General features: G+C 43.8%; 1 protein-coding gene across 4 annotated transcripts; it reads left to right on the forward strand.

The window, feature by feature from the left end:
• The first annotated feature begins 1,764 nt into the window (after positions 1-1,764).
• LOC309349407 (inner centromere protein B-like) lies at positions 1,765-19,394 on the forward strand. 4 transcript variants are annotated; one of them, XM_081875349.1, is made up of 19 exons: positions 1,765-2,097; positions 2,318-2,458; positions 3,034-3,147; positions 4,144-4,865; positions 5,438-5,486; positions 6,740-6,773; positions 8,125-8,242; positions 8,820-8,910; positions 9,958-10,084; positions 10,173-10,307; positions 11,023-11,034; positions 11,368-11,477; positions 12,484-12,604; positions 13,614-13,712; positions 14,747-14,832; positions 15,088-15,169; positions 15,792-15,896; positions 18,169-18,328; positions 19,170-19,394. In XM_081875349.1, the coding sequence occupies exons 2-19, from the start codon at positions 2,322-2,324 to the stop codon at positions 19,382-19,384; spliced, it is 2,517 nt and encodes an 838-aa protein (XP_081731475.1). In that variant the 5' UTR covers positions 1,765-2,097; positions 2,318-2,321; the 3' UTR covers positions 19,385-19,394. The 4 variants fall into 4 exon arrangements, with proteins under 4 accessions (XP_081731475.1, XP_081731474.1, XP_081731472.1 ...); XM_081875348.1 differs by having other exon boundaries at positions 1,765-2,093; XM_081875346.1 differs by lacking the exon at positions 1,765-2,097 and having other exon boundaries at positions 2,174-2,458.
• The last annotated feature ends 5,547 nt before the right edge of the window (positions 19,395-24,941 follow it).

A 24,941-nucleotide genomic window follows, 5' to 3' on the forward strand; every position in this document is an offset into this window, starting at 1 on the left:
TCGCAGGATATTATTTTTTTATTATTTCTATACCGCTTTTTATATATAAAAATATTTAAATCTCAAAGCGGATAACCACTTGATGCTTCTGCCTTGCAGCCCCCTCTGGGGAAACACCACGTCCTATAAAGAGGTCGGGGTGAGGAAACCTCCTGAAGCCCAAGGAGAGCATCCTGCAGCGAGCAGAGGAAAAAGGAGGCGGAGCACCAGCAGCAGCTACGACCTCTTCGCGTACCAATTTGCATTCGAGCCATGCAAAAATAATAGGTTTTTGTAAGCTCCTGTCCATTCCCCAACACAAGCCCTGGTCAGTAGCACACTGGTGTTAGGCATAAAGGCCATGGACGAGAGCCAGTGAGAGGGGCGGAATGGATGACGCCTCGAGGGCCGGGTAGAGATGCCTGGAGGGCCGCATTTGAAACCCCCCCCCCCGCGCAAAGCTCTGTAAGGCTCCTCAGGCGCCCCCTCCGCTCCAGACACCCACCACGCCCGCCACCCTCTCCCCGGCTCTCTGCCGCAGCCGGCCGAGCAACGGCCGGTGTCCCCAGTTGACCGACCTCCAAAAGCCTCCCCTCGCGCCCGCTTTCCCCCCGCCTCGGCTTGTAAACTCACTTGGGTGGGTTGGGCCCCCGTCGCTCCGCCGCAGGTCCCGCTTGTCCGGCCGCCGCACGAGCCGGAGAGCACCTCACGCCAAACGAGTAAAACCGCCCAGGGTTCGGTACGTCAGGCACGCCGCCCGCTCCTATTTTCAAAGAGCGTCACCGCCGCCGCGCTCCAATGGGAAGCGCGGTTTTTCAGAGCGGCGCCTGCTATTGGCTCAGACGCGACTGGGCGAGACGGGAGGGGAAGGGCTCGGAAGTCTTTCCTCCGGCTCACTGCCTGGCTTTGAGTTTCCGCTTCGTGCTGGAGGGACGGCGGGTGGGAAGGCGGGCGGGTGGAGGTGACTGGCGCTTTCAAACTTGGGGGATTTAAACATCAGCGCGGGTAAACCGGAGGTAGCCGTTCGTTCTTGATGCAACCTGAGGCTGTTGGCCTTCGGGGGGTTTTCAGCAGGAAATAACAAAAAATGGGGCACGTCTGGGAAGAAAACCTTCACCGCTGCACTTTAAAAGGGCTTTAACAGCCCCGACATATTTGCGTTTGCATTGGTAGGACAACGTTCTCGTTTCCTTTCCATCGCGGCGCACGGACACAAATGTGAGCTTACAAGAGCACGACCGCCTTTCTTTGTTGGTCCAGCTGCCCAGTCCCAGCTCCCATAAAGTCCCCGACTTCTCCTTTGTCTCCAATAAGTAGCTGTGCCCTCATTCCTCCCCCGCCCCCCGCATCAAAATTCAAAAATAAGCAAATGGTCCCGTCATCGAACAAAGGAATGGTCTGGTCTGTACTATTTTTAAAAATCTCGAATTCGGGGCTTGACAAACTAGGAAAGAATCCGTCTTCTTGTTCATCTCGGTCCGGCTGCTGTTCAATGGGGTGGGGATGCAACGTCCTCTTTAAGATTTAACTTACAAAGGCTGCAGCCAATAGGCGTCGTCTATTCGTATAATCCGCCCTCTGCGCGTGAGCCGCGATGTAGCTGCGCTGCGGAAGGGGTGAGAAGGCGCGCGAGGGGCGGGCGCTCGCTTCGAATGCTGAGGCGGGCGGAGGGCGTGCTGCTGTGTCGTTTTTAAGAATTCAGGCACTTACCGTGCAAGTTTTAGGTGTGCTCCCTGCAGGGTGCAGGGTTTGCACTTTGCCTCTTTCTGGGCAACCGACGGAGAACTTAAGTTTGTTTCCTTGGATTTGCTATTAACAAGCAGGTTTTGAGCATTTTCCTCCAGCTTTGCTCGACTCCTTTATCTTGGTAGGGAGGGAGCGGCTTGCGCTCATCCTCTTTTCCCTTTCTTATATTACCCAGGAAGCTCTCTCCCCATTCAGCCCCTGGCAAGCAGCAAAGGAGTCAAACAATTTGCAAACGTAATGGCGCTTAATCTAACTCTTCTAAAAGCAAAATCTAATCAGGCTAGTTGAAAAGTAACCGTTCCTAACCGTATTGAAAACCCGGGCAGCGTTGGCTTCCTAGTTTCTCCCTATTACTGATTTTGCATGATGTAAGTTGTTTAACATTACATATGTATAAGTTGATGGTTACTCTTCATTTGTCTTTCTGGCGTGTTAGCTTTCTCGCTCAACTTCAGTTTTCATGGTAGACTCAGACAAGCACGTTTGTAAGAAAATTGGTTAGTTGTCAATATTATCTGCTGCTAGGAGGAAATCACTATGCAATCAAATGCAGAATGCAATTATTAATGTATTTTTCTCCTGTTTTAACCAGTGCCATGGCAGAGGCAGGAGGCCCCACTCATCTTCTAGATGTTTGTAGCCGGAAGTTCACAGAATTCTTGTTCAATGCTGAACATAAATGCTTGGTGTGGTTGCGGGAAATCGAGGACGAAGCCCTGAAGATGTTTGATAGGTAGGCTTAGGCTTTGACCCTTGAATCCCAGGCATCTTATAAAAGGGGAATATGACTTTTTCCACCAGTGCCATAATTTCTGCACTATTCTTAAGAGATTTAAAAAATGCAGAGTACCAGTCTGATGGAAATCAAGGCTGTCTCTCTGGCATGTGGGTTTTGTTTTTTGTTTTTGCTTTATTCTGCTCCTGGCATAAGCTGGGTATTTGCATCAGAAGTTTAGGACTGACTGTTTGAGGGGCTTTTCTGCATGTGGATTCAGTGGCTGTCACTGTGATAAATACATATGAATATATTATTCTTTTACTATCAACTGGCTGGTATTGCAACATGTTCTGGCCTGCTAGAATGGCAGTATAATATTTAAGATTTTCTTCTGAAATAGGGACCAGCATATTGTATTGAATCCAGCTAAACTTTGCTGAGGCTAGACTAGACCTATTGGGAGCAATGGATTGGTAATGTCCATTAATTTCAGTGGGTTTCCTCTGAATATGCCAAACATTGAATGCAACTTGCAATCTTTATTTTTTATTTTGGTTCAGTTCATTTATTCAGTAGATTGTTTTTAATAGCAACTTCAGTGCTGAGCCTGAGCTGATGCCCAGAACGCCTTCTCAAAAGAAGTATCGAAAGAAGAAACGATCTTCATGTTTTAAGGATGAATATAAGGAAATAACTAGAAAAAGGTATTGCAGTCAGAGGTCACAGAGATATAATATTTTTAGATGTTCATCTATGTGTATTTAAAAGAGCTATATCAATTCTGTACTTGCCTAGGACTGAATTATAACTTGCTAAAGTGGTTGTCCCCAGGTTTTGCTAATATCATGTTCCTCTCTCTGTTTCAAGATTATACTTGTCAGCCAGCACCATGCAGTGCTTAAATCAAGCCTTAGTTTTACCCTGCGCTGGGCACCTAATAAGGACAATAACTATTCAGTGGAGTAACCTATTGTTACAAAAGCCCAGTGCCTGCCCCTCTCTCTGCCAAGCAGTGGCAAGAGTGCATGGGGCCACAGGCACACATGCAAGGTCTGTGTCCCTTTGGAGAATGGAAGGCACGGCAGACACTGTCATGCTTTAAGAAATAGGGTTTATTTGCCTATTTACACCTTCAACCTGCATAGAGGGAGTCTAGATCGTACAGCATGGCCCACGGCATTGCAGGCAACCTTTCGTCCCCTTCTCTAAGGTGGATCTCAGCCTCACTTCCTCCTCCTTCTGCCCAGAAGCCCCTGTTTCAAAGCTCCCCTTTCCTGGCCCCTCAAACACACAGTTACCCTGGCAACCATTGTGACATCTGACTCCCCAGGCCAAAGGATCCTTCTGTGGCCCCTCAACACCTTTTTGTAATGCTAGCAGGTCTCCTCTTCTCACAGCCAGGCTGGTTTGCGTAAGCCAGCCCAGGAATTCCTTTGCAGCTTGCATTCTCCCTTCATACCACAAATAATCAAAATCCTAGCATTCATTAATTTCTAGGTTTATCCTGTCTATAACACTACAAAGAAAATGGAGGAATTTGGTGTGGTCGCACTCAATTCTAGTGGAGAAAAGATCTGTGGAATATCTGAAATTTGTATCCCAGTATCTGGTGCCACCCTGTGGCTTAACATAGAATAAACTTTTTTTTTAGATTTTAAAATTTTTTAACAATAAGTTTATTTGCTTGTTTCTCTTTTAAGACTGTCTAGAAGACGAAGCAGTGTAAAGATAGTACCTTCTCAGTGTCTGTCCCCATGTGAAGAGAAACTGAAAAAAATTGATGTCGGGATGGCAAGATCCATTTCTGGTTTTGCGGCCTGCTCTGTTGCTAAACCAACTTCAGAAGTACAGTGTGACAAGTTGACTGTGTATCCAGCAGGCGGTGGAACACTTGGTACTGACTGTAGCCAAAATAGTGAATTATCAGGAAAACTGAATGAGGAGATGAATGGAGACCCTGAAATCATCACTGTGGGTTCTAGTGGCTGTTCAGTTGCTAGGCCTGGGGCTACAGAGGCTGCAGGTGTAGCAAATAGCTCTGCGCTGGTGCTGACAGACACAACTGATCCGGGAAACACAGAAAAAGATGCTGTCAGATCAATGCGTACATCCACTCCAAACACTTCTTTGAATGAAAAAGCAATGTGTGAAATTGAAGACTTTCCTGCCCAAGAACTAGTCACTAATATGGTGCCCGAGGGAGAGTTTTCCCGAGGGTTAAAGAACAACACTGGAACTTCTGCAGACTCTCAGTCAAGCCACCCCGCTCCAAATAGACCTCGCAAGAGCAGGCGGGTGTCACTCGCGGAGAAATACTCACTAGCCAACAAAAGGAAAAGCATGATTCGGAAATCCATCCACAAGAGCGTTGCTCAGAAGAAAGCAGTTTGGGACTCCTCATCTACCTCTAGTCAAGTAAGCTGTAAGTAAAGACAATTCAGTTCACTTCTGGGATGTAAGGCTCTACAAGCTGTCAATATGTAGCCTTAAGTTTGTGACATATGGGAAAGAAATTGGCATCTCCAATATGCTGCTTATATAGAAAGTGCGGGGTCACTTCCTAATTGGAGGGCCTTCAAAACTTGATATCTAACCCTGGTACACACAGTGTATTTGCCTTCTTTTTTCAGGCTAGGAACTATGCTGAAAAGTACACTGGTATTCCTTAATAGTTGATGCCTCACATCTCCCCTTAACTAACACTGATTTAATAAAACCTGTGGCATACTATGCTCTTTGTCATGCACAGTGAAAGTGCTGAATGAAAACAAGTAGCAAATGGGCTGGTATGTTAATTCTGTCCATGTGTATGTGCATAAACCAGAGAGAATACACACATATACACCATTCACTGTAGCAGAACTTGTTGATATGTTTAAAGTTCTGCCTCTTAGACTGACAGAGTTGCTAATGGGAGGAATAGAAGCAAACCACACTTTTACCCTTCAAGCATTTGTTCAACTAATGGTTTTCTTTAACTTTTTTATTCTCCAGGCCACAATTCCATTGATATATTCATGGATGATGAAACTAGCAAACATAGGTGAGCAAGCTTTAGCAAACAGACAGAAATCAAAGCCCTTTGGAAGATTCTGCTATAACTTTAACTTTAAAAAAAGAGTTTTTTTTAAAAAAAATCTGACCAGTGCCATTATAAAGGTTGCTAAAATGGAAATAAGAGAAATATGTTTTCCTTTTAATTCATTTTAAATGTTAACATTATAGCATAGTGATGTGTTAGCACTATATCTCTTTCATTATAAAAAAATACCAAACCCAAAATACCCCTACCTGGAAAATTGTCTTAGTGGCAGTTAAAACAAAACAAACAGGATCATAAAATGGCACCTATCACAAGTGTTTTGCTAATGTGTGTTGAGCATCAAACACCCTACCCACAGCATCTATGTCATGCCTTCTAGTGTGGATGGATCCTAGTGGAATGTACACTGAAGAAAAATACTCATAATGTGGAAAATGAGTTGCGGTTCTGTCTGTAGTTTACAGTGGAAGAGCAAAGACTGGGAGTAGCCTCAGTCTCAAGGCTCTGTTGCACTTTGGTTCTTGACTAAGGTCACAACTGGCAGAGGGAGCTTTTGGTCCTAATTGACAAGAAAGCCCTAGTTGTCTGGCCTATACTCCTCACCTTCCCAGATTTATGTGGTGATCTGCTCCTCAGCTCAGGAATCTACTGGTAAAATGTCCCCAGGGTATAAAGAGGTTCATTGCATACATATGTGTTGTGATATATTCTTGAATGGTGCTTATTTAACACTTTGGATGTGTTTCTGGCACACTTGACTAAAGGATTGGTCATTGCTCTCTTGACAGCTATGAGGCTCCAAATAAACGTATAGCTTAAAGTCATTTTACACCAGGACTGGGGAACCAGTGGGCCTCCTAATGTCATTGCAACATCAATTGCAACCAGCATTGCCAGCAGTCAGTGATGATGGGAGCCAGAGTCCAACAACATGTGGAGGTCTACAAGCTCTCCATTCCTGTTTTCTACTGTCCACTTTAAGACCAGTGGCTCTGCAAAAAGTCTTTACCTTTCCTTGGAGTCTTATGTTCAGTTTAAACTTCTGAAGTTGCACCCTGAAGGGCATTAAAAAGTAGACTGGTAGACCTGGGGACACAATTCTTTCAGCTTTGTTCTATCAGAAGATTCAACTTCTGTTCAAGTAGCCCATCAATTGTTCTTTGGAAGTGCCTTAAGGTTTTAATCTGCTCATGCAGCCATTGTTTTGATCTCTGTTGGGATGGGTAACGCTTTGTCAAAATGCCTCTCCTTAGGCCTTTTTTGGCACAGAATGCTGAAACCGGTGAGGTAAGGTATTGATAAGCTATCCACTGGGTTACACTTGGTGAATTGCCTGCTCTTTCCTTGCACCTGCTTTAGTTCAGATCACTTTCCCTCATAATCTTGTACGAATCTGTCGGTTGGATCAGAGGACCGGCCAGTTAGTTCTGTCAGGATGGCTAGTGATAGATGCTCCGTGTTAAAAGGCATCCAAACAAAACTTGGAGACTTGTGAAAAATGCAGAGGAAAACTAAGTGTTGTATCTGTCAGGTAGAGAAGTAAATTAGGGCCTTAGACATGAGCCTCTTGGAGGTTCTGAGTCTTAACACTTGTGTGTGGTCTTGGGAAGAAGTTTTTATTTGCCACCCCTGTTTTCTGTTTTGGGTGTCAGATTAGACTTGTAAAAGTATCTCATTGCAGGGACTTAGGTTCTTATGTCAAGATAGAACTATCACCTTTTGTGCAACTGAACAGACATTATCCATCTTAACTAGTGCAAGTAATTAAGTCTGTATGGCTGGCTGCTACTGTGTTGGGATATTTTTCACCTTAATTTGCCTAAACAAGACAGCACCGCTGGTATGTTATAGAGGGGCAGCTCAGTCAGTAGAGCACGAGACTCTTAATCTCAGGGTTGTGGGTTAGAACCCCATGTTGGGTGAAAGATTTCTGCATCGCAGGGGGTTAGACTAGATGACCCATGTGGCCCCTTTCAACTTTACATATCTCTGACTCTGTGTCTTTTCTAAGCCAGGTAGGCCCAACCTACATGACCACACTGAACCCTTTGCCCAGATATTTTAGCTTTTATGTGGAGGAAGGCTTTGTTTAGGAGAGCAATTGAATAAGCATGTCTTCTCTCCTTTCTCCCCCATGACACCACTGCCTGTAGTGCTAGTCTAAGAAAGTTTTATTTGATCTTCTAATAGTATAAACTAATCCCAAGACTCCTGCTTCTGGTGTTTGAATATTTCTTTGACTTTGGTTGGGTTCCCTCACTGAGTGCTATATAGCTGCTTTCTTGGAAATAGTCTTTTAATATTCTTCTCTCTTTTATCTTTCTTCGTGAAAAATGGCACGTGCTTATTTTACTGTTTGTGTGAGTTGCTCTGGTTTCAGTGTTCCGTTGCACCAGAAGCGGCTTAGTCATGCTGGCCACATGACCTGGAAAAAACTGTCTGCGGACAAACGCCGGCTCCCTTGGCCTGTAAAGCGAGATGAGTGCCGCAACCCCAAAGTCGTTCATGACTGGACTTAACTGTCAGGGGTCCTTTACCTTTTAATAAAAGTTATGCATGTGCTTCATCTAGGATTCAGCTCACTCAACCTTGTGGAAGGACTCTCACTCTAGTGTTAAAATATTATTTTTTCCTTTAGGCTTTGAACACACTACAAAATATGACTTGTGCTCTGGGTGCACCTAGTCTGAATATTTGTTGCACTCTGCAAAGTCCAGTTCCACTTGAGATGCAGCAAGGGGAATCATGCAGTAAAGGTAAACAGCTTCATGCAATCAAAGCTGCCTGCGCAGCATATAACTTTGAGAAACAAATGAAAGTAGAAGTTGCCATCAACCCACTATAGCATCGTTATGAATCATTTTCTTTTTATGTAAAAAAATCTATTTTTGTTTCTTTAGAATTTTAATTATATGGGTTGTGTTTCCAAGTTTAGAATAAAGGGGAACTGTCATATAAGTTAACCTGCATAAATGCTTAGCATCTTGTTCTTCCAATGGAAAGGATTCAGGCACAAGAGACCTGAATCCTGGCATACTGATACTATGCCTAGATTAGCATTGTCTAGAGCAGTGTTTCCCAACCTTGGGCCTCCAGCTGTTTTTGGACTACAACTCCCATCATCCCTAGCTAGCAAGACCAGTGGTCAGGGATGATGGGAATTGTAGTTCAAAAACAGCTGGAGGCCCAAGGTTGGGAAACACTGGTCTAGAGTACACGTTGCACCCATGGTACGATTTCCACCTAACCTTAGCTGCCATCAGTTGAGGGTGGCTTTTGTGATACTGTTTCAGGAAAATACCCTTCATTGAACTAATTGTGCCTTCTCCACAGAAACAGCTGAAACTAAAATTACTGACACCCACATCTGTGGAGCTGACTATTCAGCCCAGAGCTGTCCCCATGAGCAATTGCAGAATATACGGTATGTTTTCTTTTGGGAGCATAATCTGGTGTGGCCTCTCTTTTTTCTTTTCAGCTTGGATTCAATCCACCTCAGTTTCCAATCAGTGCAGTTACCAAAAGTTGTTTCAGGTAGAAAGAGTTCTCCTGGAAGGTATTATGATGCCTTGTGTTAGGTATTGGTTACACAAGTATATCTGATGAAAGTTTATCTTTGTTCTGCGAGATGAGTTCTTCCAGGATAGGTCCAGCCAGTGAGCCAGATTCTTCTCTCTTTTCTTATCCCCCCCATCCCCCCACTCAGTGGGTCACCGTTGGCAGGTGGGTGGACTTAGAAATAGTATGCAGTCTGTTATCTTTACTGGTAAAAGCTCCATAATGAAAATCTCCTAGTATAACAGATCAGAGGAAATTTGGATAGCTGGGTAAGCTTAACACGTGTTATGTACATTGACACAAAATTGGAAGTGTCAGGCAAAATTGGCTGTCATGAAACCATGTGGCATAACAGTATACAGTCGTACCTTGGATCCTGAATGCCTTGGTACTCAGATGTTTTGGCTTCCGAACGCCACAAACCCAGAAGTGAGTGTTCCGGTTTGCGAACCGACGGGGCTTCCACAGCTTCTAATTTGCTGCAGGAGCTTCCTGCAGCCAATCAGAAGCCATGCTTTGGTTTCCGAACGTTTTGGAAGTTGGAACGGATTCCGTTCTACTTCCAAGGACAACTGTATATTCTTGAACATGTTACTATATCAAGGTGTTATTTTACTCTAATCTGAAGAGCCCGAAATTTTGGATTCAAAAATATATAGAAGGTTTTTTGTTTTTTGTGCTTGCTAGGTTTTTGTTTGTTTTTTGTGGTTTCCTCTGTAATCCCTCCCCCCTCCCCAATTTTCTTTGAGCTTCACTGGAGAGCTTATAGGGCACCTTGACCTCTAAAAGGACATTGAGTAAGAGGCCCAAAACCTTTTGATCCTGCTGAATCGTTGGGAGTCTTCAGATCTCTGACAGCAAGGATAATTTATGTAATTGGGATTGCTATGTATACACTTCATGCTCTTTTCAGGAGCCAGAGTTATAAACAAGCAATGGATGAACTGCCTGCTGGCCAGCACACACAGGATGGAGGCGCTTCTCTTCCTAGTCACAAACCCACATCTCCTGCAAACAAGCCCTTATCTGGCCCAGGCAAGGTAAGTAAATGCCAAGGGCAACATAATGGCCCTTTTCTGATGCCACATCACTGGCCAGCCACTAAGAACATCCATACTCTTCCGACAGATCGCACGGCCTTTCAAAAACTTCTTCCAGACAATACAGAAGAGCCAGCTACTCAAATCCCCAGGGTCTGCAGGCCACAATAGTGTCATGAAAAATCTCATCAAACGTGGCACCCCCAGTAAGCCTACCTCCAAGGTAAGAGTCAAGGATGCTGCTCAAGTTAAAAGTCTGCTACACCCTGAGCTCCTGGCAGCTGCAGTTACCTTGCATAGCAGGGCTAAGGGACCTCTGCTTGAGACCTTGCAGAACTGCTGCCAGCTGGATTGGGTTTGGTGAACTAATAGTGTGGGCTTATGCATCCTTTTATCACACTGAGAGATGTGAGGTTGGGGCTAGGACTGTCATTTTGTAAGTGGCCTCGTGGGAAATTTCCAGCGCATACCAGCAAGAGACGTTTCTTCCTCCACTTGTGCATGTGGGTTCGATCGGTCTGCCTTACTCTTGGGGAAACCAATTTGGGAGGTCACCAGTCAGACCAAGCCATCATCTTCTGCCCTTTGTCCTATCTGAAGCATGGCTGAAATCTCTTCAAAATTAAGCTTGCTGGACTTTCCAGCTTTGGTTTGGTTTAATTTAATTCCCATTCCTGCTGTGGAACTTGGGATCTTTGATAGCTTTAAGGCAGCAAATTGGGATTTATTTGTCTCATCTCTCCTCTGTTATAACTGATAAGGTAAAGAAGTTACTTGCCGGGCCCCGGTGCCCATGTTGCATCTTCTCACAAGCCTTTGCTTTACTAAGGCAGAAGGAACTGTTCTTGAATCACTCTAATGAACTGGTTAGTTAGCATTTAGACTTGGAAACTAAGTAACTTGTCTTTCCTTTCCTTTTCATATTCATCCTACCAAAGGGAGAGTTTGTTGTAAGTAACTATTTTTCTCATTTTGTGGCCTGGGAATTTATTTATTTTTTAAAAGACTTAACTGCCCTAAATGTGCTACCCATTTTAGCTGCATATGGCTCTTTTCAGAAGGTTTTGGTGTTTCACGTACCTAAGTACTGCTACACATACTGATCTGGCTTTAACTCGTGGTAGTGAGGTTGGAGAAAACATTGCTTTTCTTGGTTAGTGGGTCAATTAATAATAATAATAATAATAATAATAATAATAATAATAATAATAATAATAATAAATAATAATAATAATAAATGGTTGCCACAACCGGAAGTAGTCTAAACTTTCTACACATCATAGGCAAAGGAGCGACAGCGTCTTGAGAGTTTGCGGAAAAAGCAAGAAGCTGAGCAGCAGAGGAAGCAGAAAGTTGAGGAAGAAAAAAAGCGGCGACTAGAAGAGATAAGGCTGTAGGTAGCTGTTCACCCTCATTCCCATTTGGATAACTGGGGGCCATTCACCTAGATAAGTCCAGCCTGCAGTCTAAGCTAGGCATGGCAGGCCATTTATACAAATTACACCACCTTTCCCAAGCCTGGCATATGATGTCCATCTTGAGGAAGTTCATGTTGCAGCTAAAAGGAAGGAGGCGACTCAGGAGTGCACTCTCAGCGAGGACCTGATTCTTCCTTTGCATCGCCAGCTTGAATGCAAGCTAGGGAAGAATCAACAGCCTGGTGGCATCAGGTGATGGGCAGGCGGACCATAGGTGGCCTGTGGGGGGGGGGGGAGGTCATGCCAAAGGAAGAGAGAACTCTCTTCAAATATGGCAGGACGTATGGGTGTAAACTCTTCATAGCACTGAAAATGTATTTCATTTATATTTGTTGGGGTGGGGGAAACAGTCAATCTCCTGAGATCGCTATGATGTCAGATGAACCATTTTTCCTTGGTGGTACAGCATGCTAACAAAGGAAAATTGAAGTCAAGCAAGGCTTGCTGCGTTTTTGCATTATGTTGGAAACTGCCCAGAGTGGCTGGGGCAATCCAGTCAGATGGGCAGGATATAAGTAAATAATAATAATATTAATAGTAATAATAATAATATTTTATTATTATTATTATTATTATTATTATTAAGTTACCACTGATCAGCTGGTTCAAGCCCTGCTTTCTACAAGGATTGGCAGCACTACCAAATTCCCCATGGGGAGCTCTGTACTGCAGCTACTTCCAGTGGGCTGATTGGCCATGATAGCAAGCCTTCCTTGCTAATGAACAATTGGGAGTGCATGCTACGGTTTCCTGTGGCACGTTCCCTGCCTGCCCCATACCTGATACCACATATCATGTCAGGTATGGGCCTGGTGGACGTGGTGTGGGGAAGTAGCATTGCTTGCCAAATTGGGGTTTTGTGCCAGGCCTAAGGTTCCCCAGCCTCTACTATAAACACACCTATTTCTCTATATCTCACAGAAAGCGGGAAGAACGTCTAAGAAAGACACTGCAAGCTCGAGAACGGGTGGAGCAGATGGGGGAAGAAAAGAGAAGGAGAATGGAGCAGAAGTTATCTCAACATGAAGAAAGGAGCGAGAAGGTGGGAGGTGGTCCCATTTTCTTCCTAGCCTTTTAATGACAGTAGTCAGAGCATGTAAGCGGATTCCTATTGGTATGTTGTGTCATCCATTCTGAGAGATGTGGTTTTATGTTTTATTAAATAGGCTACCAATCCCAACGTTAATTCTTTGTATACAGTGGTACCTCGGGTTACATACGCTTCAGGTTACATACGCTTCAGGTTACAGACTCCGCTAACCCAGAAATATTACCTCGGGTTAAGAACTTTGCTTCAGGATGAGAACAGAAATCGTGCTCCGGCAGTGTGGCAGCAGCAGGAGGCCCCATTAGCTAAAGTGGTATCTCAGGTTAAGAACAGTTTCAGGTTAAGAACAGACCTCTGGAACGAATTAAGTACGTAACCAGAGGTACCACTGTATATGTAAGCCAGGGGTCACTAATGTGGTACCCTCCAGATGTTGCTGGAATACAGCTCCCATTATCCCTGACTATTGGCCATGCTGACTGAGGCTGATGGGAGTTGCAGTCCAACAATATCCAGAAAGCACCACATTGGCTACTCTTGGTTTGGCCTTTTAACAAGAGCTGAAGAACTTTTGCCCAGATGTTGCTGGACTCTGACTCACATCAGCCCCAGCCTGTGTGACCCAAGGTAATGATGATATGTTCAAGAACATATGGAGGGCACTTGGTTCCCTAGCCTTGCTCCTGGCAATCCTGTGAGGCCAGGGAGACTGAGAGGCTACAACTAGCTCAAGGTCACCTCATGAGCTGCACCCAGTGGGGATTTGAACCTGGGTCTCTTCAGTTCTGGTCTGGCACTGACTACAGGATCGCACTTAGTTCTCGGCACTGAGATCATAAACTCAAATCAGTACTTCACAGGCATGTAGGGTTGACAATTCTTAACTGGATTCTGTTCTCTCTCCCCCCCCCCCCCACTTCCCAGATACTATATGAATTGTTATTCAGTATGGTCTTGAGGTCTGAAATATGAAAACTAAAATATGAAAGGATCTTTCACACAGGTGCGGGAAGAGAAAGTAGCAGAGGAAAAGACCAAGAAAAGAATATCTACTAAGAAAATGGGGGAAGCAGAAGCGCGAAAACAGAAGGTGCTTCAGATGGTGAGCACTGTACTGAATGTTAAGTGAAAGGGTGTACAGAAGAGAATGAAACTGAGGCAGAGGATTAAGCCCTGCATGCTGGAGACTGAAATAGTCAAACTCCTGAGCAACGTCTTATTGTAATCCTGAAAAGTGCATTGCCGTTGCCTGAAGTATCAAACCCTGGAGGTCTCCTTGGAAAGAGGAAGATGCATTTAAATCTCCACTGACCTGCTGGTTCCTATTAGCAAAGCCAGGCCATAAGGAGTTGTCAGAAGGGGTGAGGAGTGAGCAAAATATGGAAGGACTCTTGGTGGTGAGAATATGTAGGTTTTTAAAACCTACCCGAATGTCTTTGCATCTAGCTTCCTAGCATTCATTCTGCTTAAAGGTCTCCTTCTTTGGAGGTCTTTAAGCAGAGGCTTGACAACCATATGTCAGGAGTGCTCTGATGGTGTTTCCTGCTTGGCAGGGGGTTGGACTCGATGGCCCTTGTGGTCTCTTCCAACTCTATGATTCTATTATTCTAAGAGGTAATACCATTGCCACATGCCCTCAGACATATTAAATGCAAAATCCTCTAGCTCAGGCATTACCTTCTGTATCTCCTGGGGAGCCATGAAAAAAGTACCCAAGTCCCACTGTGGTTTTCGCTGCACGTATGGGTGAGAATTGAGAAGTATTGTCTGAACTGCTTGGTTTGTTTCTAAAGCATTCTGCTTGGCTGTTTAGTTTTTTAATAAACCTTGTTGTTACAATAAAACCTCTCTTAATACAATTCCTGTTGTGTACATAAGGAGCAGTTAAATATAATGGGGCAGAGTTCTCTTTGTTGCACTACAGCAGCCTTTCTCAACCTTGGGTCCCCAGATGTTGTTGAACTACAACTCCCATCATCCCTAGCTAGCAAGGCCAGAGTTCAGGGATGATGGAAGGTGTAGCCCAACAACATCTGGGGACCCAAGGTTGAGAAACACTTCACTACAGGGATTTGGCATTTCCCTGCCTGCTCTTCATGTTTGTGGTGGGTGCTGATTCTGTACTCCTTGTTTCAGGAAGAAGGGCACAAAAATCGAGAGTGGAAGACCGTTGGAGAAATTAAGAAAATGCTGGAGCACAATTGCACAAAACAGGGGAAAGGGTGAGGACTTTGCTTCCTTGGTTACAAGGTTGGATGACCCTAGGAACACTTGATGGAATGGTGTAGATGCAATTCTGATGACTTTCCAAAATTGTATGTAAAAGGGCCAGTTCTAAAACCATATGGCTTTCTTTGGGGTAATATATGCATTTTGTAATTAAGGGAAAGTGCTTAAAGCTGCAGTCCTAACACAGACTTGCTAGTAATCCAGTCATAAGTAAACATGCTTATGTATGCTCTCCTTTCACTTTTTAGACACCATGGACAGCATGATAAAGAGAAATTGGTGAGACCCCAGGAGCTAGCAGTAGTTACAGAAGAGGAAGAAAATCTGAAGGTACGCCAAGGAATTGGAAAGCCAGGATTTGAAGTGGGGGTGGGCATAAAGCCCCACTTGCCAGCAGCTATGTAAACAAATCCCTCTAATTTTAGCAGATGCATTTTGAAAATGCAGGACATCAACTTGTCCCTTGTACTGCTGATGGGAACTGCTTGAATTGAGTATTTTCTTGTCTGACACCATTTAAATTCTGTAAAGTGCTGTGTTAATCTTGTGCAGCTATGTATCCCACCATACTGAACCAGATTGTAGGTTTGTGCACATTTTTTGCACGATATGCTCTACAAGAGAACTGAGTTTACGCTTATATTTGTTCTTCGGGGAATGGGATGGGTGTCTGGGGAGTCACCCAGGGGAAAGGTAGCAATCATAATTATGCTTCACTGATGATGGGGGAGCAGGTGGGAAGAGTTAATGGACTTATTAGTGGAGCATCTTAATGGATTTTTCTGAAAAGAAAATTGTTTTTTGAAGACCCTCTGCATCTTTACAAAAAATAGCTGCTGGTGCCTTCTGGTGAAGAGGCTACCCTACTAAATTTCAATGCAGTCTGGGTGAAGTGGATGGAATCAAAGACCATTGTAGAATGGTCAGCTAATAAATCTGATCTTGCCAATAGGATGAACAGAATTCTACCCGCCTAGACGAGCTGCAGCAAGAAAAGAAAGCTGTGCAGGTGGACACAGTTCCTGCTACTAATAAATGGTTGAATATAACTGCCCAGGTAAGCAATAGATAGTTGAGGCCTGTGGTCAGATACCTGGGCTTTGAATTGGGAAATGACTTGGATGTCCATTGGTATCTCACAAACTTGTGACACCTTTTCAGTAACTGAAATTAAAAGCAGTCCTCCGTTTTATGCTCAGAGATATATTCACTCTGCCTATGCCCTGAGCAGTGGGCAGATGCAGTCCAAAATTGCTTTCTGTTGCCCCTCCCTTCCCTTTGCCTGTTAAGTAAGCACTTGGGGATGGGGCAGTGTCTATGTTTCTGCAGTTCCCCTCACTTGTTGGCTATAGAGCAAGCAGTTGTCCTTGCTATGTAGTGTACCTCAAAGCATCATTAGGGCCTACACTGTGATTAAAGCAGATCAAGAACAGCCAGGCTGTATATTGCTGAATGTGTTAAATGCCTCCAACTTGGGGACCTTTTATTTCTCTTCTCTCCTTACCTTACCAACGCCTTCTAGCACAGCCGCTTGGCTGTCACTGGCATAGGGTTTTGAGTGAGTTTTGTGACCCAGATGCTGCATTATTAAGCATTTCCTGAGGCTGTGCACTAACTTCCTCTTTGAAGGAGGCAAGGCATCGAAAATAACACTCTTTTGAATACATATTGGAAGAAACCTGCAGCTGTTTATGCTGCAATAAGCAGACATGAATTCTAAAGGTGCTGCAGTTCTGACAAATGAGCACAAGGGGGCATGAGAATATGAAGAACTAAGCTGTTTGATTGCTGTTATCAAAGAAGACTGGTAAAGGGCAGCCCTTCCATGGCTGTTGTCAGTGCTTTTTTTCTGGGGGGACGCATACCCCTAAATATTTTGTGAATCTTTGTACTTTTGTCCATTTACTGTATTTATTTTTCCCAATTTGAACTATAAAATGGTGATTTTCTTGAGTCAAAATGAGAGAACCCCCTAAACCTTTTTTAAGAAAAAATGTACTGGCTGTAGCACCACCATAGGAAGGACTTAGAAGAAGCAGTACTTCTTAATACTGAGGGGGTTACTTTGGAGCAATGGTATCTCGCACCCTATACACACACACTTACCAGTATGCTATTCCATTTAGCCTGGCAGCAACCAGAATGAGGGAGGTGAAGCTTCATAATCCCCCATGTTGCCTTGTGAGTATCTGGTGTGCGGCTCCAATAACTCACAAAAGCACTGGAGAAGGATTGATTACTAGAAGCCAGCAAAAATGCAGTTCAGCATTGTTCTGGTTAGACCTGGAGTTATTTTCTTTCAGCCAGTTAAGGAGGAAGCTGTGAGTGCTATATATAGCAATGCCCTTGTGTGTCCATGAAGTCCTAGACTTCATGGTGTTTCAAAGTGTCAGCATGTTGGAACAAGCTCAGTTCCGACGTATAATGTAACTGGCCGCTTTTGCATTATGTACATTCATGTATTCATTCTTGAAGTAGCCACTCCCTGGTGGCATATTGTGATAGACAAACTGGAACTACCAATCTCAAGCCTTAATTTTTAGGAACTTGCATAGCTGGTGCCTTTTAGTTCTGTGACGCAGTCACCAGCATCTCCCTAGCTATTTATCTTTTGGACTTGTACCACCAATGGCTCAGGCCCGCAATAGCTCAAGGACCGCCTCTCCCTTTATAAACCAACCTGGCCTCTGCAACCATCATCTGAGGCCCTTTTTCGTGTGCCTCCTCTGCAAGAGGTCCGGAGGGTGGCAACACAAGAACAGGCCTTTTCTGTAGTGGCTCCCTGCTTGTGGAATGCTTCTCCCAGGGAAGCTCACCTGGCACTGTCATTATATATCTTTAGGTTCCAGATAAAAATGTTTCTCTTCAACCAGGTCTTGGGCTGATTAATATTCTATGGCCTTTTAAATGTATTTGGGATGAGTGTTTTTGTTTTGCTTTGCTTTGTTTCTAACTATTTATTTGTGATTGTATTCTGTTTTTTTATCTTGTGAACCACCCTGAGATCTTTGGATGAAGGGCAGTATATAAATTTAATAAACAATAATAATATACACACATTACAGAAAATAAAAAAAAAACTTCAAGCACATTAGAGCATCCATATTCATATTAAATATTCTAGGTATGGTAATCATAAGCTTTCCATAGTGATTAATGATCACGGAGGACACATCCACAGTGTCATTTGAGGTGCTTGCATAATAAGAAACTTAAAAAGGCACAGGTCGAAACATTGGAACTGGAAGATGTATAGCCAACGAGCCCTGTTGGCAAATTGCTGCACCTGTAACATTAACCAATCCATTCAGGTCTCCTCTTTATTACAGAAATCTCCTGCTGCCCGTTCTAGTCAAATGAGCCCCCAAGGTCTGAAAGGTACCAAGTCCCTCAAAGTCAACCACAATGACTATGGAATGGACTTGAATAGCGATGACTCCACGGATGATGAAAGCGAGCCCAGGAAACCCATCCCTGCATGGGCCACTGGTAAGAGTGAGTTTTCAGTGGCTGCAAAATGGTATCACTGAAATTACAGGGTTCTTGCTTCAGATTCTGACGGTCCTCTCGGTTTTTGCTGCATCTGTCCTAATACATAAATACATAAACAAATCTCTCAGAGCTCAGTTCTGCTACAAGACCCTGATGGTAACACAAGAGCCTTTACACAACCTTACGGAGAGAGCAAAGTCAATGTAGGCTTCATTGCTCTCTACGAGATGCTCTTTCTGGATGGTGGATGGTTGGTCAAAGGACCCTGATTGAGATGCAAGGAAGGGAAGATCTCCCGGGGTGAGAGACTGGGAGAAGAAAGGCTAACCCCCAGGTGAGAGCTGGGAGGGTCCCCCGCTTTCTGTGAGTGGCAAGGGTTAAGAACTACCTTTGAGAGAAGACTCTGCACTTTCTTCTTTCTTCCTCTGTTTTTGTTTTTATTTAGTTTCTTGTATTGTGAAAAAGCTTTAATAAAATCTTACGTGGGGGGGGGGGGGATTCATCGTGTAGCCAACTTGCCCAGCTTGAAATATAATTTCTGTTCTACAGGCCTGCCTCTATTTGGTCATCTGACAAACTTGCTTTTTAATTCCTTTGGGGGTTTTTGAATCAAAATGATAAGTCTGCTTGTGTGGTGGAGACTATTGGATAATTACAGTGAGGTATTCCGTATGTAGGCCGAGCCATACCTAGATCCGTTGAGTGCTGAATTGAGCTGCTGGCTAGAGTCCACTCATAGATTGGGTTTCACATTTTTTTCCCCTACGTAGAAGTGCTTCAAGTGGAGATGTGTTGCTACTTGAAGGATTACTCACAGAATAACTGCTTGTTTCCCCAGGTCTTCAGCTTAATGAAGCTGTTACATACCAATACTACAACCCTCCAGATATCAACAAGTTCTTTGGAGTAATCTTAAGTCCTAAACTAGAAGCTATCTTCTACAAAAGTAAGCCGAGGTATTTCAAGCGCACAAGTTCAGCTGTTTGGCAGTCTCCACCTCTTCCAGGTACCAAAGCAGCATTGCGTGCCTCTAACAGTATGAAGAAGCACTGAAGCTGTGTAGAACCACTTATGGCGCTCAGCTGTTTTTTGTCTGTCATGTCTATGTAAAATGCATCTGTAAGGTATTTTAATGTTTTATATCTTGTGCAATAAAGGTTTAAATGCTGAAACTGTCAATAACTTTTTTTAAAAAAAAAATCAAATAACCAGGGCAATTTTGCTTTGCTTATTTTGGATGCATGTGTTTACCGAATCTTCCAACTAAGATGAAGAAAGAGGTTGTAGTAGACTTCAATACTGCTGGGTTTATCTCTTCCCATTGTGCCTTCAGGTCATAATAGACTGTTTATAACTGTTTCTTACTTCACACCAGCACAAATGGTTCTTCCAAGCTAATGGTGAGACAGAAAGAGGGCAGTTGAAAAACAAATCTGACAGTAGTTGGAATAACTGAACAAGTAAACAAATTGGCAAGAATGATGTGAACTAAATTCTTGCTCAGTATGAACCAAAGGGATCATTGCCAGACTAAACTATATTAATACTTTATGGGACTTCCTCTGCCTTTCTTTAAAAAAAATTGGTTTGGTCTTATGTAACTACTACCAGCCTTTAGTTTTAGCACACAGTTCCTAAATGTTATCCTCTCAGATTTTCAGTAGCTTGGGGACAAGCCTTTTTTACCTGCCCAGATCAGAACGCAGATTCACTTCTTCAGAAAGTTAGATTTCAGTGTGACATACAAAGGTTACATGTATTTGCAGTCAAGTAAATAAAAGACAGATATTTTTATGACTTTCCTAGAAAGGCAGTAAAACCAAAGAATGTTACAGCTCACATTGTTATTTCTGAAATTTTGAGGAGGGTGAAATCTGTCATCTTGACAAAGGCAGTACATAAACTCACTTTTCATGGCTCCATCTAATGGGAGTATTGCAGTTATCTTGGCTTTATTTACATGGAAGTAGCTAGCTTTAGGGTTTTAAAGTGATAATTGCAACAAATGTATTTTTTTCTTATTTGAAACTGCCTCTGGGGACTGCTGTATCAAAGGACAAGAAGTAGTGCCCTTGTCTTGGTAGCAAAGATTATCCGACATGAGGATGCCAAGGCCGTTTCCTTGGAAGAGACAAGCCCAGATCTGTCCTAGCAGGCGTGTTCAGTTTCAATGTCCAAAACAGCAATTAGGCACAGAACGTAGCTAAACACGATTTGTGTTGCTAAGCAAACCTTGATGAAAAGTTGTGAATCCAGACTAATATCATATTACTGGTCATGCTATAAAAGTGAGCCTTGAGATTAATCAATCAGTTGGTAGCTACTGTATTTTTCACTCCATAAGATGCATCTGACCTAAGACGCACCTAGTTTTTAGAGGGGGAAATGCAAGAAAAAAAACATTATTTAAAGGGAGCACTGAGCAGAGCTGCCCTTCTCCCTCCTCGGGGAAAAGCCCCACACGGCTCTTTAAAGGGAGTGCTGAGCAGAGCCTCCCACCTGCATTCGCTCCATAAGACGCACACACATTTCCCCTTACTTTTTAGGAGGGGAAAAGTGTGTCTTATGGAGCGAAAAATACGGTAATTTTCATTGATTTGTTTTGGAAGTAGGGGAGTCTATTGGAATTGTAAGTTCTCCAGCATTCTCTATTATGCATGCTTCACCTCGGCCTAAAAAACCAGTAGCCTACTGTGCAGATTGTGGTTGCTGCCTGTCACAGACCCCTCTTGCACTAGCAACTGTGTGATACTAGTAGGCAAAAGGAGCCAGGTGGTCCTTGTGTTGCATTGGCAAACATACTTCTATCCCCCTCCGGGGCAAATGCTTGCAAGCCACCCTATGCTACCAGGGATATCGGCTGGCATAGGGAAATGTACACATGTACATCCCTGTCCTGGAGCAGATTTTTGGTGTTTTGAAGAGCAGGTGGTCTTAACCCAAAGAAGGGATCTTCCTTTTTCCAGCTCCTCAATTTGCTACACTCTGTATCTGCATGTGGACTTAGAAAATTGAAGGTATGGCTATCAAATTGGCCTTGGAGCAACAACCCACTCATTCATAACAATTTCTTGTTTGTCAAAGTAACGTTCATGTATTGTGTCAGAGGAATCTTGTCCCGTCAGCTGAAATCTGAATTGGCATAATGACATAGCCAGAAGAACAGGAAGGAAAAAGATGAATCAGTCGCTATGGATTTTGAAAGAACGACCCTTTGTCAGATGACTGGAAACAAATTTTTGTACAGTGTGGTTTTTTTAATCCCATGAATCTCCTTTAACATCAGCAAAACAAAACCAAACAAAATCCTTTCATTCCTTTTGTCTGCATAAATCGGACCACAGAGGCTCCCATGTAATTTGTACTTAATCTGCATTAAGACTGCAGGTGTTGAGTCAAGACTGTTGATGGGAATGTGTTTCCTTTTTCTCTACTACTTACACAATTTTGGGTGAATAACAAGTGCTCAGTTGTAATGCACTTGAAATAGTGGCCCTTTTGGAAGTCATTAGTAATGGCACAGGATTGAAGGTGCTTTGCTCCTTTTCCTAGAGCTGATTTGAAAGGATGTGCACAGCAATTATCTACAAGAGCACTGCCTCCTGAGCAATGAGTATCCTTTTGCCAACCTTTGCATTTCCAAAGAACTCTGTAATGATTCTACTGTTTACCCCCTAGACTGGTGTGTGTGTGTGTGTGTGTGTGTGTGTGCACGCCTTGCACCAACCCAGTCATGAAGGATCTGCCGCTCACTCAAATGAGTTTCTGAAGAGTGAGATGTAGCTCTTTCCATCAGCAACCACTTGCTAAACTCGATGACTGAATTTGCAGCTCTTGTTCTCCCAAGCTGTGCTGCTTTGTGATTCTGTCTCCTAGTGATAATTACAGAGGGTTAGTATTGCTTCTGTGCACATGAGGAAATGCTACAGCATGAATGCCTGCCAGCCTAAGAGGGCCTTGGCAAGATGGTAATTACCGTATGTCTGTTGGCTCCATAATACGATGAATGACTAATATCACCTGGAAAAAAATGATTTGATACCTAGCTAAAGTTTGTAATATATGCTGACATGTTCAGAAATGCATATGAAGATGCACACAGATGGAACAGTCAGTCCCTAAGGGGCCTAGTGCAACCACCCAGAAGCTCTCTCATTACAAACTGGCCAAGTGTGCAATAAGTCAGATTTGAATTCCCTACTGTATCCTCCTATGAAAGCTAGTAAAACTACACATTTATTCGGAATATACCTAAGAGTGGAATAATGATTTTTGGTGAAAGATAGAGAGTAGTGGCTTTCTAACTCTATTCCTAGGTCCCTTGACATTTTTCTGAAGCTTATTGCTTTTGCTTGAAATCATTTTATTTGGCTTTTATAATATTATATAAACTGTTTTACTTGTTTGCATGAATGTACTGCAGTTACCCACCCTGGAACCATACAGTGAAGAGCTAATAAGAAATCTAATATAAAAAACTTTTTTGGGGGGGATCTCTGCCCATCATCAGATTTGTGGGGCTTGTATAGCTCTATGTGCAAAACACTCAAACCCAAGTATCAGTGGATCCTTGGGGCTTGCATTGTGCTGTGAATGGAGGTTCCCCATCCATGGTGTTGGTAGTCCTTCAGCTAACCTGGTCCCACACCATTCAGGGCTTTAGAAGCCAGTACCAGTCCTTTCAGTTGAGCCTGGGAATGAGTAACTAAAGTGTCTGATGCAAAATTGGTGTAATATGATCAAACTGCGTGGCACCGGGTTGAAGTTCCATGCTATAGTTCCACTCTGTTGAACCCTCTATAACTGGGGTCTTCAATCCTCCCAGTTATTTATGAACAGCGTTGTGTCTGTTTTTGTTTGGGGAAGTTACATGTTTCTTTGGGGGGGGGGGGCTTCTCTTCCTCTTTTGTCTCTTACTTGATTTGGATGTTGTTACCGGAAAACCGAGGGCTCCCTTGGAACAAATGAAGACACCAACCAGAGCAACGTTGAAGCAAATCAGCAGCCTGTAGGCCTGGTCTTTATTGGAAAGACTGTCGCGACAGGACTCCCACCGCCCACAAGGTGAAGCAAGATGGAAGCCCCGAACAAAAGAAGACCCCAACTTTTATTAGCTCCTAATCCCCTAAGCTACACCCCTAGAAATACATCATATTTACATCGTGACTACATTAAAAATAGGAGGGGCCGAGGAGGGGCTGCGCAGGTAATCTGAGTATCCTGACACCTGGTCGGAGCCCCCCACTCTTCCCCCACATGAGTCATCCTTGGGAAACAAAGGGTAAGGCGCAGTTTCCTGCCCCCTAGGGAAAATCCCGTCATGGTCCTTTTGTCAGAGTCCATGCAGAATACACTAGTATATGCAACTCATTATGTTCTTGATAGTCTTTCGTCTGGGCTTATCGAGATAACAATCCAGGTGGTCATGCCAACTGGGAAGGGTCGCCGAGTACGTGACTGCTCGGTTGAGGGATTATGGCTGACTAGTATCAGGCCACCCCCCTTTGATAGTCCTTGTAATATGGAGCAAAAGAAAAGCGGTCTGGTGAAAATCCGATGTACGGCCGATTTATGGTGAATTTATGAAGAATACGGTCTTTGAGGTTTAAAGTACTTTTGCTTTCCGGAAACGGCTTGCAACATTTTGATTAAATCAGTCACGGTCAATTGAACTCGGAAACTTTGTATTGAGGATTGTCAAAGATGGGGAAGGCGAGGGCCTGCTGCCTGCAGTACCTGCGTGGCCGCCGCAAGGGGCGCTGTTCGACAATGCTGATTGGTTGAAGTGGCCGCCGATTGATCTAGAGTTCAGGCGGCCGGTCTACCCGTAATAAAGATAGGGCGATGTGGAGCGTTACGGGGAAATATATGAGAAATTACGGGGTTTTATGAGGAGCTGTCAGGCTAGCGCTTCCTTATTTACGGAAGGCTTTTAGGGGATGTCCCTCTAGAAGGGGGCATCTCCAGGGTCGGGATGGTGGGAGGTGTGTGTGTGGTGCTTGTGCATTACGGTGTAATGAAGGGGGGGTCTCCTGCTACAGATGTGTAGGTGTTTTGTCTGCTACATAGTTCTGAACATCACCAGTTTTTCTTCTGCAAAGTGGGTATCTTCTTGTATCCTCGACAGTTTATTAGATTTTCAAATTGCCCCCCGACTCCAAAAGTTAGGGGACTCAACAATATGTAAGGGCTTTAAGGACAAGGCACCCAAGTCTCTCAGCGGATAGACTGAGGAAGAAAGGGTGCTGCAAATGTAGTAGATTGCCTGTGGTAAGTCTAGTACTTTTTGTTCTTGTTGTTCTACTCATCTCCCACCCCTGTTTTTGTGTATCATCTAGCTTAACAAAGTGTTCCAAGCTAGGGGACTTGAAAGCTTGTTCAAGCTTCGGCCCTGTACACCTGAGGGAGCGTCTCCATTCCCATAGTTCAGCCAGGACACTGACGTCCAGTTCCAAGGGCCTTCTGGCAATTGTATGTGGTATTGGGTATATTATGTGGAACAGTGTTTTCAAAATGGTGAAACAAGATTCATCAATAGACTCTATTCTGACAGAGTTAGTGTTATGAGGAGATAATCCAGCGCAAGAGCCCTACCACCAGGGAAGTTCTA

The sequence above is a fragment of the Podarcis erhardii genome (genome assembly GCF_964252035.2).
Source record: "Podarcis erhardii genome assembly, chromosome: 1".
In the NCBI taxonomy this organism is placed as follows: Eukaryota; Metazoa; Chordata; class Lepidosauria; order Squamata; family Lacertidae; genus Podarcis; species Podarcis erhardii.

Coding starts and splice junctions, on each gene's coding strand:
- LOC309349407 (XM_081875346.1), top strand. CDS start 2,280: ATGCAATTATTAATGTATTTTTCTCCTGTTTTAACCAGTGCCATGGCA. Junction 11,478..12,483: donor CGACTAGAAGAGATAAGGCT/GTAGGTAGCTGT, acceptor TATATCTCACAG/AAAGCGGGAAGAACGTCTAA. Junction 13,713..14,746: donor AACAGAAGGTGCTTCAGATG/GTGAGCACTGTA, acceptor TCCTTGTTTCAG/GAAGAAGGGCACAAAAATCG.